This window comes from Ranitomeya imitator, chromosome 10 (assembly GCF_032444005.1).
Source record: "Ranitomeya imitator isolate aRanImi1 chromosome 10, aRanImi1.pri, whole genome shotgun sequence".
In the NCBI taxonomy this organism is placed as follows: Eukaryota; Metazoa; Chordata; class Amphibia; order Anura; family Dendrobatidae; genus Ranitomeya; species Ranitomeya imitator.
The window spans coordinates 68,086,540-68,100,784 of record NC_091291.1 but is presented as its reverse complement, the minus strand read 5'-3'; the positions used below and the strand labels follow the sequence as shown (position 1 = coordinate 68,100,784).

At 46.9% G+C, this 14,245-nt stretch overlaps 1 protein-coding gene across 2 annotated transcripts in view; it reads right to left on the bottom strand.

Moving 5' to 3' along the window:
* Positions 1 to 2,919: 2,919 nt before the first annotated feature.
* Positions 2,920 to 14,245, bottom strand: part of ZSWIM9 (zinc finger SWIM-type containing 9) — a 93,351-nt gene continuing 82,025 nt past the window's right edge. For both annotated transcript variants that reach the window (XM_069741929.1, XM_069741930.1), the window contains one exon: positions 2,920 to 3,116. Coding sequence is in view for 1 of the 2 variants with exons in the window: in XM_069741930.1 (XP_069598031.1) it covers positions 3,093 to 3,116 (24 nt within the window). In the remaining variant the exon portion in view is untranslated. The remainder of the gene's footprint in view (positions 3,117 to 14,245) is intronic.

The following is a 14,245-nucleotide window of genomic DNA, read 5'->3' as shown; positions in this document are numbered from 1 at the left end:
TTCAGGCCCTGGGATCCATAGTCATGTAAAAAATAAAGAATAAAAAATATGGATATACTCACCCCTCCGACGGACCCTGGCTCTCAGCAGTGCAAGCGTCTGCCTCCATTCCTAAGAATGCATTGAGCGTAGGACCTGTGATGACGTTGCGGTTATGCGACCGCTCACGTGAGCCAGGCAGAGCCAGGGTCCATCGGAGGGGTGAGTATATCCATATTTTGTATTTTTATTCTTTATTTTTTACATGAATATGGATCCCAGAGCCTGAAGGAGAGTCTCCTCTCCTTCAGACCCTGGGAACCATCCAGGATCGCTCCGTGCACCTGTACCCGGAGTATAACACGATCCCCGACTTTTGGGGCAATTTTTAGGGGTTAAAAAGTCGTCTTATACGCCGGAAAATACGGTAAGTCAAACCCCTATTTATCACATCCTTAGTTAGGTAAAAATAATAATAAAAAACCATATATTTCCATTTTTCCATTAGTGCTAGAGTTACGGTTGGGCTAGGGTCAGGGTTGGGGCTAGAGCTACGGTTAGGGTTGTGTTGGGGTTAGGGTGGTGGTTGGGATTACGGTTAGGGTTATGATTAGGGTTGGGATTAGTGTCAGGGTTGGAGTTATAATTGGGAGCTTCCACTGTTTAGGTACATCAGGCTGTCTCCAAACATGACATGGCGCCCACCAATGGTGCCCAGCCAATTTTGCGTTCAAAAAGTCAAACTGTGCTCCCACCCTTCAGAGCCCTGCCATGCGCCTAAACAATGGCTTTCCCCCACATACGGGGTATTGGCATACTCAAGAGAAATTGCACAACAAATTTTTTGGTCCATTTTCTCCTGATACCTTTGTGAAAATAAAATTGCTTGGTTCCAAAGTAATTTTTTTGCGAAAAAAGTAAAATGTTCATTTTTTCCTTCCACATTGCTTTAGTTCTTGTGAAGAACCTGAAGGGTTAATAAACTTCTTAAATGTGTTTTTTCACACATTAAGGGGTGCAGGTATCAGTATGGTGTCTCTTTTGGTTATTATCTGTTATATTGACCCCCCAAACTTACTTCAAATGTGAGGTGGTCCCTAAAAAAATGGTTTTGTAAATTTTGTTGGAAAAATGAGAAATCGCTGGTGAACTTTTATCCCTTATAATGTCCTAAAAAAAATTATGTTTCCAAAATAGTGCTGATGTAAAGTTCACATGTGGGAAATGTTATTTATTAACTATTTGGTGTGACACCACTCTCTGATTTAAGGGTACAAAAATTAAAAGTTTGAAAATTGCTAATTTTTCAAAATTTTTGCCAAATTTCCATTTTTTTCATAAATAAATGTAAGATAAATCGAATAATTTTTACCATTAAAATGAAGTATAATATGTCACAAAAAAACAAACTCAGAATCAGTGGGATACCTCATGCCAGAGCTATAACTTCATAAAGTGACAGTGGTCAGAATTATAAAAATTGGCTTGGTCATTAAGTACCAAATTGGCTCTGTCACTAACAGGTTAGTCAATAAATCAGGGAATAAACATAAGCTCCACAATTAGATGTGTTAAAAAAAAATTTCTGTTCTGAGATAATTTTAGAAATGTGCCCCTGCTGTATACTGTGTAATGTCGGTGTCTGACCATGCAGGAAAATGGTCTAAGGCTATGTGCGCACGTCAGGATTTCTGGCAGAAATTTTCCTGACAAAAACCTGTAATTTCTGCCAGAAATCCGCATGCGTTTTTTCCACGTTTTTTTTTCCGCGTTTTTGATGCATTTTTTCCAAATGCATAGAATAGCGGGGAAAACGCGAAAAAAAATGCAAAATTAATGAACATGCTGCTTTTTTTTACCGCGATGCGTTTTTTTCATGGAAAAAAACGCATCATGTGCACAAAAATTGCAGAATGCATTCTAAATGATAGGATGCATATGTCTGCAGTTTCTTATTTGGTTTTATCGCGAAAAAAACGCGAAAAAACCTGAACGTGTGCACATAGCCTAAACATATCAAATCTCCTGGGCAAGGGAGGAAACAAAAAGAGTACACAGACAGGACAGCAGGGGATCAAAGCTGATTCATGGTAGACACAGCTATTACACAGCAGGGGCACATTTATAGGACTATGTCAGCACAGGAACTTTTTTTATCACATCCAATTGTGAAACTTGTTTTATTTATATTTTCTTTTTTTTCCAAGATGTATTAATTAAAATGTACTTTGCATGACAACCCCTTTATTATAAAATGTGTAATACAAAAGAACACACTACAAAACTTCAAAATGATCGTTTTCTGCACTTGTCATACACAACAGACTTTTGTGTACTATTGGCATAACTATTTGACTTATTTTCTATTTCTACCTCTTGCACATGATGAAGACAACTGATTATAAAAGCTTATTCTGTAAATATTGCAGCCTTGTTACTGCCTTTTTGTCATATGCATTTTATTTTATAGAGTATCTTGTATCAATAGGATTAAATCATTTTTGAGGAGCCAACACTGAAAAAAAGATTACAGCCCCACTTCAGTGTTTTGTTTTTCTAACTGCAGTGCTAGAATGGTGCACCTATTTTTGCACTTATCCTCCACGCTTTATATTGCCGCCGCTCTCGTTGGTCTCCAGTAGTTTGTTAGAGAGAGCCGCAGGCCATTTAAGGCAAGTCTCTCACTGCCTAGATCTGGCTCTCATAGACTTGCATTGAGAGCTTGTGACTTATCACCTCTGACTTTCGGCCAATCAGAAAGTCGCAAGATGGCGCTGCGGAACCAAAGTGGCGTCGGTAGAAGATGGTGGTGGGTAAGTATAAGACTACGGGCAGGGACCTTAGATTAGAAGCATCACTCCAGCGCTGAAAAAAAAAAACCGCTGGAGAGGTGCGTTAAAGTTGTCACGATAAGAAAAACAAAAAGACTTCAACAACAAATATTGTAAAGATTCATCTATATTTACATGCAGATTAAAAATATTAACTTGAGAAAAGATTTGTATAAATTTTACAGCAAATCCAAAAGTCTTGGCGGATCCAACAATGTTTCAATGTTATGATGTCTTCAAAGATGACAAAATTTTCAAGCTGAAGGACATGAAAAACCGAAATCAACACAGGTGGTCCACTTGCTTCTGTTAAGATAGAATGAAGATGAAAATTTGTTTATGTACAAATATACAGTCATAATATGCCAGAGAAAAATGAGGAAACCTGAAGAGGACATCTTATTTATCCAATTAAAAGCTAATTCTGAGACAGTTATAAAGAAGACCTGTCAAACCTTTTGCCCAGTTATTGCTCCTATTTTATTTCCGTTTTTTTCCTGAGCATGCCAAAGTTTTTTTAAAATCTGCAATAGGGTTCCAGGAATAGGGGAATTTTTATTTAGTGCCAATTTTTATAGTCCTTACAAAGGTGCGTGGCTCACAGATTCTCTGGGGACGTCTTTAGGCTCTGTGTTGCACCTTTCTGTAATGACGATAAAACAGAGGTAAATAAAAAGACCCCTATCTCTGATACCGTATGGGGGATTTAACCCCTTACTGACGGAGCCAATATTGACCTTACAGGGTATATCTTGGACTTTAGAAAAAAATATATATACCTAAGCACTAACAGGCAGGTAATGGCAACTTAACCTACTGTTAGGCCGGTTTCACACGTCAGTGGCTCCGGTACGTGAGGTGACAGTTTCCTCACGTACCGGAGCCACTGACACACGTAGACACATTGAAATCAATGCATCTGTGCAGATGTCATTGATTTTTTGCGGACCGTGTCTCCGTGTCGCAAACACGGAGACATGTCAGTGTTCTTGGGAGCGCACGGATTACACGGACCCATTAAAGTCAATGGGTCCATGTAAAACATGTACCGCACACAGACGTTGTCCGTGTGCCATGCAGGAGACAGCGCTACAGTAAGCGCTGTCCCCCCCACGTGGTGCTGAAGCCGCCATTCATATCTTCTCTGCAGCAGCGTTTGCTGTAGAGAAGATATGAATTATCCTTTATGTTTTTTGTTTCTCGTGTTTAACATAAAGATCCATGTCCCCACCCCCTGTGCGCCCGCCCGCTGTTATTAAAATACTCACCCGGCTCCCTCGCTGGCGCTGCTTCCTGTCCTGGCCGCACCTTCTACTGTATGAGCGGTCACGTGGGGCCGCCGATTACAGTCATGAATATGCGGCTCCACCTCCCATAGTGTCTCTATTGTGGTGGCTCTAACCATTTCCGCCGGCAATGTCCCAGAAGACCGGAAAACTCCTCCACCTAGGACAGGTAAGAGAGGCCATCCTAGGTGAGAGTGATACCTCTCTACCGTTAACTGTTTCCATACAGGTGAAAGTCGGTGACAGGCGATTCTCAGAGTTGGCGTATTTGGACTCGGGATCTGCAGGTAACTTTATTCAGCGAGACATGGCTCTCCGCCTCGGCATTCCTATACACCCCCTGCAGCATCCCCGCATCATCACCACCATAGACGGGAGACCCCTACTAGATTCCGTTGAGGGCATTACCAGTGAGGTGGAGCTTCAGATTGGAGCTCTTCATGCTGAGAGGATTGCCTTTTACGTGCTACCCACTCTCTCTCCGCCTTTCATGCTCGGTCTGCCATGGCTGCGTACGCATGAGCCAGTCATAGACTGGCGAAGTGGGGAGGTCCAGCGTTGGGGTTCGGCCTGCCATAGCCGTTGCCTGCTGTCCGTCTGGCCTATCCGTTTGCCTCCCTCACCTACGTCCTTGCCCGGACTTCCGGAAGCCTACTGGGCATTTGCGGATGTCTTCGATAAACGAGAAGCAGAGGTCTTGCCCCCGCACAGGCCTTACGATTGTCCCATCGATTTGGTTCCAGGTGCTTCTTTTCCGGGCCGGTGACGAGTGGAAAACCGCCTTCAACACCTGTGATGGTCACTTCGAGTACCGGGTGATGCCCTTCGGACTGTGCAACGCACCAGCCGTTTTCCAGGAGTTTGTGAATGACGTCTTCCGTGACATGCTGTACCTATGTGTAGTGGTATACACATCTTGGTTTTCTCCCCAGACCTACCCACACACAGAAGAGACGTCCGACGAGTTCTCCTTCGATTACGGGAGAACCGCTTGTATGCCAGTATGAGAAATGCCTCTTCGAGCAGTCTTCTCTGCCGTTCCTTGGATACATCGTCTCTGACTCTGGGCTGGAGATGGATCCTAACAAGGTGTCGGCCATCATGAACTGGCCTCGGCCGGTCGGGATCAAAGCCATCCAGCGGTTCATAGGATTCGCCAACTACTACCGGCAGTTTATCCAGCACTTCTCGAATCTGGTCAAGCCTCTCACAGCACTCACACGCAAGGGATTACCTGCTAATGGATGGACTCCAGAGGCCGAGTGTTCCTTCCAGGCACTCAAACGGGCCTTCTCCTCTGCACCAGCCCTGCACAGGCCTGTCGCTGAGAAGCAGTTCTTTCTGGAGGTGGACGCATCCTCCACAGGTGCCGGGGCCGTCCTCACGCAGAAAGCCGCCTCCGGACGCATGGTCTCTTGCGGCTTCTTTTCGAAGGCCTTTACCCCCTGTGAGCGGAATTACTCCATTGGTGACCGTGAGTTGCTTGCCATCAAGATGGCCTTGGAGGAGTGGCGTTACCTCCTAGAGGGAGCGGTGCACCCGGTGGTGATCTACACCGACCACAAGAACTTGGCCTATCTCCAGTCTGCCCAGAGGCTCAATCCTCGTCAGGCCCGTTGGTCTTTATTCTTTGCTCGGTTTGACTACCGTCTTCATTTTCTGTTCTTCCTGTGCCCGCAACAAGACGCCCAAACGGCTTCCCACCGGTCAACTCTTGCCCTTGCCTATACCATCAAAACCAAGGCAACACATTGCGATGGACTTCATCACGGATCTCCCTGCATCCTCCGGGAATACTGTCATCTGGGTCGTGGTGGACAGATTTTCCAAGATGAGTCACTTCGTTTCTCTGCCTGGTCTTCCTTCGGCACCCAAGCTGGCCGAGTTGTTTGTTCAACATATCCTCCAGTTGCATGGGTTACCCTCCAACATTGTTTCCGATAGGGGAGTACAATTCGTGTCCCGATTCTGGCGGTCTCTCTGCAGGAAACTCGATATTGCCTTGGACTTCTCTTCGGTTTATCATCAACAGTCTAACGGACAGGTGGAACGGGTAAACCAGGTGTTAGCAGGTTTTCTACGACACTTTGTCAACGCACACCACGACAACTGGACATCCCTACTGCCTTGGGCGGAGTTCTCGTACAATAATCATGTTGGTGAGTCCTCTCGTAACACTCCATTTTTTATTGCATATGGGCAGCACCTGGGGATCCCGACTCCCTTGGACATCGCGACTCCCAATCCTGCAGCAGAGGCCGTGGCTCGCGACTTCGCCAACATCTGGAACAAGACTCGTGAGGCTCTTGTGAAAGCATCCCAGCGCATGAAGGACCATGCCGACAAGAGAAGACTTGATGCCCAGATGTTTCAACCGGGAGACAAGGTATGGTTATCAGCCAAGTACGTCCGCCTTAAGGTGCCCTCCTTCAAGCTCGGACCTCGGTACATCGGACCGTTCGAGGTGTCCCGGAGACTCAAAGATGTGTGCTATCGGCTACTACTGCCTCCTTCTCTGCGAATACATAATTCTTTCCACCGTTCCCTCCTCAAACCTGTGATCCTCAACCGCTTCTCCCAGGATCCGGGAGAGCGTCCTCCTCCGATTTTGGCCAATGACGAGTATGAGGTCAGTGCCATCCTGGACGTGAAGAAGAGAGGGCATGCCACATGGTACCTGGTCGACTGGAAGGGGTTTGGGCCTGAGGAGAGGTCCTGGGAGCCGGAGGGCAACGTCCATGCTCCTCGTCTCCTACGGCGGTTCTTTGCCAGTCGTCGCCCGGGGGGGGCCTGGAGGGGGGGGGGGTACTGTCACCATCTCGCAGTCCGGGGCGCCTTCTTTCTCTTCCCCGCCTGCTCTTACCTCTTCTGGTCCTATCCTTAGCCAGCAGGGTCACGCTCCGGTCGTCCGCCGGCGCTCCGGGGTCCGTCCCTGCAGACATGCTGCCCGGGTCCTTGCTCCCATGTCTGCTGCACTTCCTCCTTTCTCTCCCTCTCCTAGGGAGTGCATAGGGGGCGGGCAGGCGAGCTCTCTGGCTTCTTAAAGGGTCAGCTCCTCCCTACTCACTGCCCCTCCTCCCAGCCTATCACCTGGAGGCTGGAGGTATATAAGGATCTCAGTCACTCCTGGACGCCGCCTGGGCAACTTCTATTATCCTGAAGTCTCTGCTCCAGGTCTGGTCTAGCTAGGTTTACCAGTCCAATTTGCCTGTCTTACTCTGTTTACCTTTTTCATTAGGATCGTGTCTGGTCTTCTCAGCATCCCGAGTCCTGTATCCAGTGCGGTTCCCTGCAGTCTTCAGCCTGCTTCCAAGTTCCACATTCTTCCCCGTATTTGTCCGTTCATTTCTTCTCAACCTCCTAGGTCGGTTTAACACAGGTTTCTGTCTGATCGGACCCTCTTTTGGAGGTCAAGGGGAAATCCCTGTATAGGGGTCACTCCCAGCCTTGGACTCCTTAGAGGTACCCTGGTGTTTTGGTCCTGTGGCCTTCTTTTGGGGTGTCTGTTGTGAATTCTGTGGCTGAGTTCACTTCTGTGGTCACAAGTGGTATTGCAGTCTCTGGGCTTCCTCCCTCAGGTGTTTTGGTGAGCTCGTTGGCTGCCTTGCTATTTAGCTCCACCTGAGTCTGTCTTCCTTGCTCCTTGTCAATGTTCCAGTGTTGGATCTGAGCTACTGCATCTTTCCTTGGGCCTGCTGCTCTGCTAGATAAGTGCTTCTAGTTTGTTTTCTGTTTTTTCTGTCCAGCTTGCTATTAACTTTTGCTGGAAGCTCTGAGAAGCAAAGGGGTGCACCGCCGTGCTGTTAGTTCGGCACGGTGGGTCTTTTTGCCCCTTTGCGTGGTTTTCGTTTTAGGGTTTTTTGTAGACTGCATAGTTCTCTTTGCTATCCTCGCTCTATCTAGAATATCGGGCCTCACTTTGCTGAATCTATTTCATTCCTACGTTTGTCTTTTCATCTTGCTAACAGTCATTATATGTGGGGGGCTGCCTATTCCTTTGGGGTATTTCTCTGAGGTAAGTCAGGCTTGTATTTCTATCTTCAGGCTAGTCAGCTCCTCAGGCAGTGCCGAGTTGCATAGGTAGTTGATAGGCGCAATCCACTGCTGCTTATAGTTGTGTGAGGATAGATCAGGTACTGCAGTCTACAGAGATTCCACGTCTCAGAGCTCGTCCTATTGTTTTTGGTTATTGCCAGATCTCTGTATGTGCGCTAATTACTGCACGCTGTGTTGCCTGATTGCCAGCCATAACAGTACAAGGAGCCCTCCAATGATTTCCAATAGAGGGAAAAAAGAAATCCTGACATCATTTTTTTTTCTTAGCTCTGTCTTCAGTCTTTTTTTTCCCCTAGACATTAGAGTGCTTCAGGACACAGCTGTGGACATGGATATTCAGGCTCTGTGCTCCTCAATGGATAATCTCGTTGTAAATGTACAAAAGATTCAAGATACTATTGATCAGAAATCGATGCTAGAACCAAGAATTCCGATTCCTGATTTGTTTTTTGGTGACAGAACTAAGTTCCTGAGCTTCAGAAATAATTGTAAGCTATTTTTGGCCTTGAAACCTCATTCTTCTGGTAATCCTATTCAACAGGTTTTGATTATTATTTCTTTTTTGCGCGGCGACCCACAGGACTGGGCGTTTTCTCTTGCACCAGGAGATTCTGCATTGAGTAATGTTGATGCATTTTTCCAGGCGCTGGGATTGCTTTACGATGAGCCTAATTCAGTGGATCAAGCTGAGAAAAATCTGCTGGCTTTATGCCAGGGTCAGGATGATGTAGAAGTATATTGCCAGAAATTTAGGAAATGGTCAGTACTCACTCTGTGGAATGAATCTGCACTAGCGGCTTTGTTCAGAAAGGGTCTCTCTGAAGCTCTTAAGGATGTAATGGTGGGATTTCCTATGCCTGCTGGTTTGAATGAGTCTATGTCCTTGGCCATTCAGATCGGTCGTCGCTTGCGCGAGCGTAAATCTGTGCACCATCTGGCGGTATTGTCTGAGAGTAAGCCTGAGCCTATGCAGTGCGACAGGACTATGACTAAAGTAGAACGGCACGAACACAGACGTCTGAACAGACTGTGTTTCTATTGTGGTGATTCTACTCATGCTATTTCTAATTGTCCTAAACGCACTAGGCGGTTCGATAGCTCTGCCGTTATTGGTACTGTACAGTCCAAATTCCTTTTGTCCATTACTTTAATGTGCTCTTTGTCATCATATTCTGTCATGGCGTTTGTGGATTCAGGCGCTGCCCTGAATCTGATGGATTTGGATTATGCTAAACGTTGTGGATTTTTCTTGGAGCCTTTGCGGTGTCCTATTCCGTTGAGAGGAATTGATGCTACACCTTTGGCCAAGAATAAGCCTCAGTACTGGGCCCAGCTGACCATGTGCATGGCTCCTGCACATCAGGAAGTTATTCGCTTTTTGGTACTGCATAATTTGCATGATGTGGTCGTGTTGGGGTTGCCATGGCTACAAACCCATAATCCAGTATTGGATTGGAACTCTATGTCGGTAACCAGCTGGGGTTGTCAGGGAGTACATGGTGATGTTCCATTTTTGTCTATTTCGTCATCCATTCCTTCTGACATCCCAGAGTTCTTGTCGGACTTTCAGGATGTATTTGAAGAGTCCAAGTCTGATGCCCTACCTCCGCATAGGAATTGTGATTGTGCTATCGATTTGATTCCTGGTAGTAAATTCCCTAAGGGTCGTTTATTTAATTTGTCCGTACCTGAACACACCGCTATGCGCAGTTATGTGAAGGAGTCCCTGGAGAAGGGACATATTCGCCCATCGTCGTCACCATTGGGAGCAGGGTTCTTTTTTGTAGCCAAGAAGGATGGTTCGCTAAGACCGTGTATTGATTACCGCCTTCTTAATAAGATCACTGTTAAGTTTCAGTATCCCTTGCCATTGATTTCTGACTTGTTTGCTCGGATTAAGGGGGCTAGTTGGTTTACTAAGATTGATCTTCGTGGTGCGTATAATCTGGTGAGAATCAGGCAGGGAGATGAATGGAAAACGGCATTTAATACGCCCGAGGGTCATTTTGAGTATCTGGTGATGCCGTTCGGACTTGCCAATGCTCCATCTGTTTTTCAGTCTTTTATGCATGACATTTTCCGTGAGTATCTGGATAAATTCTTGATTGTTTACTTGGATGACATTTTGATCTTCTCAGATGATTGGGAGTCTCATGTGAAGCAAGTCAGAATGGTTTTCCAGGTACTGCGTGCTAATTCCTTGTTCGTGAAGGGATCTAAGTGTCTCTTCGGTGTGCAGAAAGTTTCATTTTTGGGGTTCATCTTTTCCCCTTCTACTATCGAGATGGATCCGGTTAAGGTTCAGGCCATCCAGGATTGGACTCAGCCGACATCTCTAAAAAGTCTGCAGAAATTCCTGGGCTTTGCTAATTTTTATCGTCGCTTCATCTGTAATTTTTCTAGCATTGCCAGACCATTGACCGATTTGACCAAGAAGGGTGCTGATTTGGTTAATTGGTCTTCTGCTGCCGTGGAAGCTTTTCAGGAGTTGAAGCGTCGTTTTTGCTGTGCCCCTGTGTTGTGTCAACCTGATGTTTCTCTTCCGTTCCAGGTCGAGGTTGATGCTTCTGAGATTGGTGCAGGGGCGGTTTTGTCACAGAGAGGTTCTGGTTGCTCAGTGTTCAAACCATGTGCTTTCTTTTCCAGGAAATTTTCTGCTGCTGAGCGTAATTATGATGTGGGCAACCGAGAGTTGCTGGCCATGAAGTGGGCATTCGAGGAGTGGCGTCATTGGCTTGAGGGTGCTAAGCATCGCGTGGTGGTTTTGACTGATCATAAGAACCTTACTTATCTTGAGTCTGCCAAGCGCTTGAATCCTAGACAGGCCCGTTGGTCGTTATTTTTTGCTCGTTTTGATTTTGTGATTTCATACCTTCCGGGCTCTAAAAATGTGAAGGCGGATGCTCTGTCTAGGAGTTTTGTGCCCGACTCTCCGGGGTTATCTGAGCCGGCGAGTATCCTCAAGGAAGGAGTCATTGTGTCTGCCATCTCCCCTGATTTGCGGAGAGTGTTGCAGAAATTTCAGGCTAATAAACCTGATCGTTGTCCGGCCGAGAAACTGTTCGTCCCTGATAGGTGGACTAGTAAAGTTATCTCTGAACTTCATTGTTCGGTGCTGGCCGGTCATCCAGGAATCTTTGGTACCAGGGAGTTGGTTGCTAGATCCTTCTGGTGGCCATCTCTGTCACGGGATGTGCGTGCTTTTGTGCAGTCCTGTGGAATTTGTGCTAGGGCTAAGCCCTGCTGTTCACGTGCCAGTGGGTTGCTTTTGCCCTTGCCGGTCCCGAAGAGGCCTTGGACACATATTTCGATGGATTTCATTTCTGACCTTCCCGTTTCTCAAAAGATGTCGGTCATTTGGGTGGTCTGTGATCGCTTTTCTAAAATGGTCCATCTGGTGCCCTTGGTTAAATTGCCTTCCTCCTCTGATTTGGTGCCTTTGTTCTTCCAGCATGTGGTTCGTTTACATGGCATTCCTGAGAATATTGTTTCTGACAGAGGTTCCCAGTTTGTCTCGAGGTTCTGGCGAGCCTTTTGTGGTAGGATGGGCATTGACCTATCTTTTTCCTCGGCCTTCCATCCTCAGACTAATGGCCAGACCGAACGAACCAATCAGACCTTGGAAACATATCTGAGATGTTTTGTTTCCGCTGACCAGGATGATTGGGTGTCATTTTTGCCGTTGGCTGAGTTCGCCCTTAATAATCGGGCCAGCTCGGCTACCTTGGTCTCTCCATTTTTCTGCAATTCTGGGTTCCATCCTCGTTTCTCTTCAGGACAGGTTGAGTCTTCGGACTGTCCTGGTGTGGATTATGTGGTGGACAGGTTGCAGCAGATCTGGACTCAGGTAGTGGACAATTTGACCTTGTCCCAGGAGAAGGCTCAGCTTTTCGCTAATCGCAGACGCCGTGTGGGACCCCGACTTCGTGTTGGGGATCTGGTTTGGTTATCTTCTCGTCATATTCCTATGAAGGTTTCCTCTCCTAAATTTAAACCTCGTTTTATTGGTCCGTATAGGATTTCTGAGATTCTCAATCCGGTGTCTTTTCGTCTGACCCTCCCAGACTCCTTTTCCATACATAATGTATTCCATAGGTCGTTGTTGAGGAGATACGTGGCACCTATGGTTCCATCTGTGGAGCCTCCTGCCCCTGTTTTGGTGGAGGGGGAATTGGAGTATATTGTGGAGAAGATTTTGGATTCTCGTGTCTCTAGACGGAAACTCCAGTATCTGGTCAAATGGAAGGGTTATGCTCAGGAAGATAATTCCTGGGTTTTTGCCTCTGATGTCCATGCCCCAGATCTTGTTCGTGCCTTTCATGTGGCTCATCCTGGTCGGCCTGGGGGTTCTGGTGAGGGTTCGGTGACCCCTCCTCAAGGGGGGGGTACTGTTGTGAATTCTGTGGCTGAGTTCACTTCTGTGGTCACAAGTGGTATTGCAGTCTCTGGGCTTCCTCCCTCAGGTGTTTTGGTGAGCTCGTTGGCTGCCTTGCTATTTAGCTCCACCTGAGTCTGTCTTCCTTGCTCCTTGTCAATGTTCCAGTGTTGGATCTGAGCTACTGCATCTTTCCTTGGGCCTGCTGCTCTGCTAGATAAGTGCTTCTAGTTTGTTTTCTGTTTTTTCTGTCCAGCTTGCTATTAACTTTTGCTGGAAGCTCTGAGAAGCAAAGGGGTGCACCGCCGTGCTGTTAGTTCGGCACGGTGGGTCTTTTTGCCCCTTTGCGTGGTTTTCGTTTTAGGGTTTTTTGTAGACTGCATAGTTCTCTTTGCTATCCTCGCTCTATCTAGAATATCGGGCCTCACTTTGCTGAATCTATTTCATTCCTACGTTTGTCTTTTCATCTTGCTAACAGTCATTATATGTGGGGGGCTGCCTATTCCTTTGGGGTATTTCTCTGAGGTAAGTCAGGCTTGTATTTCTATCTTCAGGCTAGTCAGCTCCTCAGGCAGTGCCGAGTTGCATAGGTAGTTGATAGGCGCAATCCACTGCTGCTTATAGTTGTGTGAGGATAGATCAGGTACTGCAGTCTACAGAGATTCCACGTCTCAGAGCTCGTCCTATTGTTTTTGGTTATTGCCAGATCTCTGTATGTGCGCTGATTACTGCACGCTGTGTTGCCTGATTGCCAGCCATAACAGGTGTCTCTCCTAGTATATTTGTATTTCTTACAATAAAGCTTTTTAACCTGCTTCCCTGGTCTGGCTCTCCCTTCCTGGTATCAGCAACCGCAGTATTTGCGGTCCAGTGGGTCTACCCGATTGATCCTTCGGTAGGGCGTGACAATACTCGAGTCAATAAGTTTTCCCAGTTTTTTGTGGCAAAATTAGGGGGGTCGGCTTATACTTGGTTCGGCTTATACTTGAGTATATACGGTATTTTAATAACAGCGGGCGGGCGCACAGGGGGTGGGAGGGGGGTTGGGGACACGGATCTTTATGTTAAACACGAGAAACAAAAAAAAAAAGGATTATTCATATCTTCTCTACAGCAAACGCTGCTGCAGAGAAGATATGAATGGCAGCTTCAGCACCACGTGGGGGGGACAGCGCTTATCTCTAGCGCTGTCTCCTGCACGGTGCGTGTGGTACCCAGTCAGCACACGGGCGGCACACTTGTGCCGCACGTGTGCCACACTGATGTGCCACAGAAACGCACGGGCACACGGACACGGATAATTCCGGTACCGATTTTTCCGGTACCGGAATTATCTGGACATGTGGGACTGCCCTTAAGCCTGGCTAAGTTCTTACCTGGCACAGAGTGGTCACATACCGCTCTTGCCGGGGGTTCAGAAGCCTCTGCTGACGTTACATCTACAGAGCGGAGGTTTCTTTTTCGCTCCTATCTGTCAATGGGGCAGAACTTTCATCGTCATTCTGATTAACAGCCGGAAACCCCGTTTTCTAACTGGGGGAGCCAGTTCAGTCAGAATGATGCTGGAAGTCCGCCACTTCACATCAGCAGAATTCCCAGCATGAGTGGTCTGTGACCGCTCTGTGCCGGGGGGAGAACGGTGCCGGGCACAAGAGGCAGGTAAGCTGCAATTACCTGCCTGTTAGTGCTTAGGTACATTTTTTGTAAAGTCCTTGATA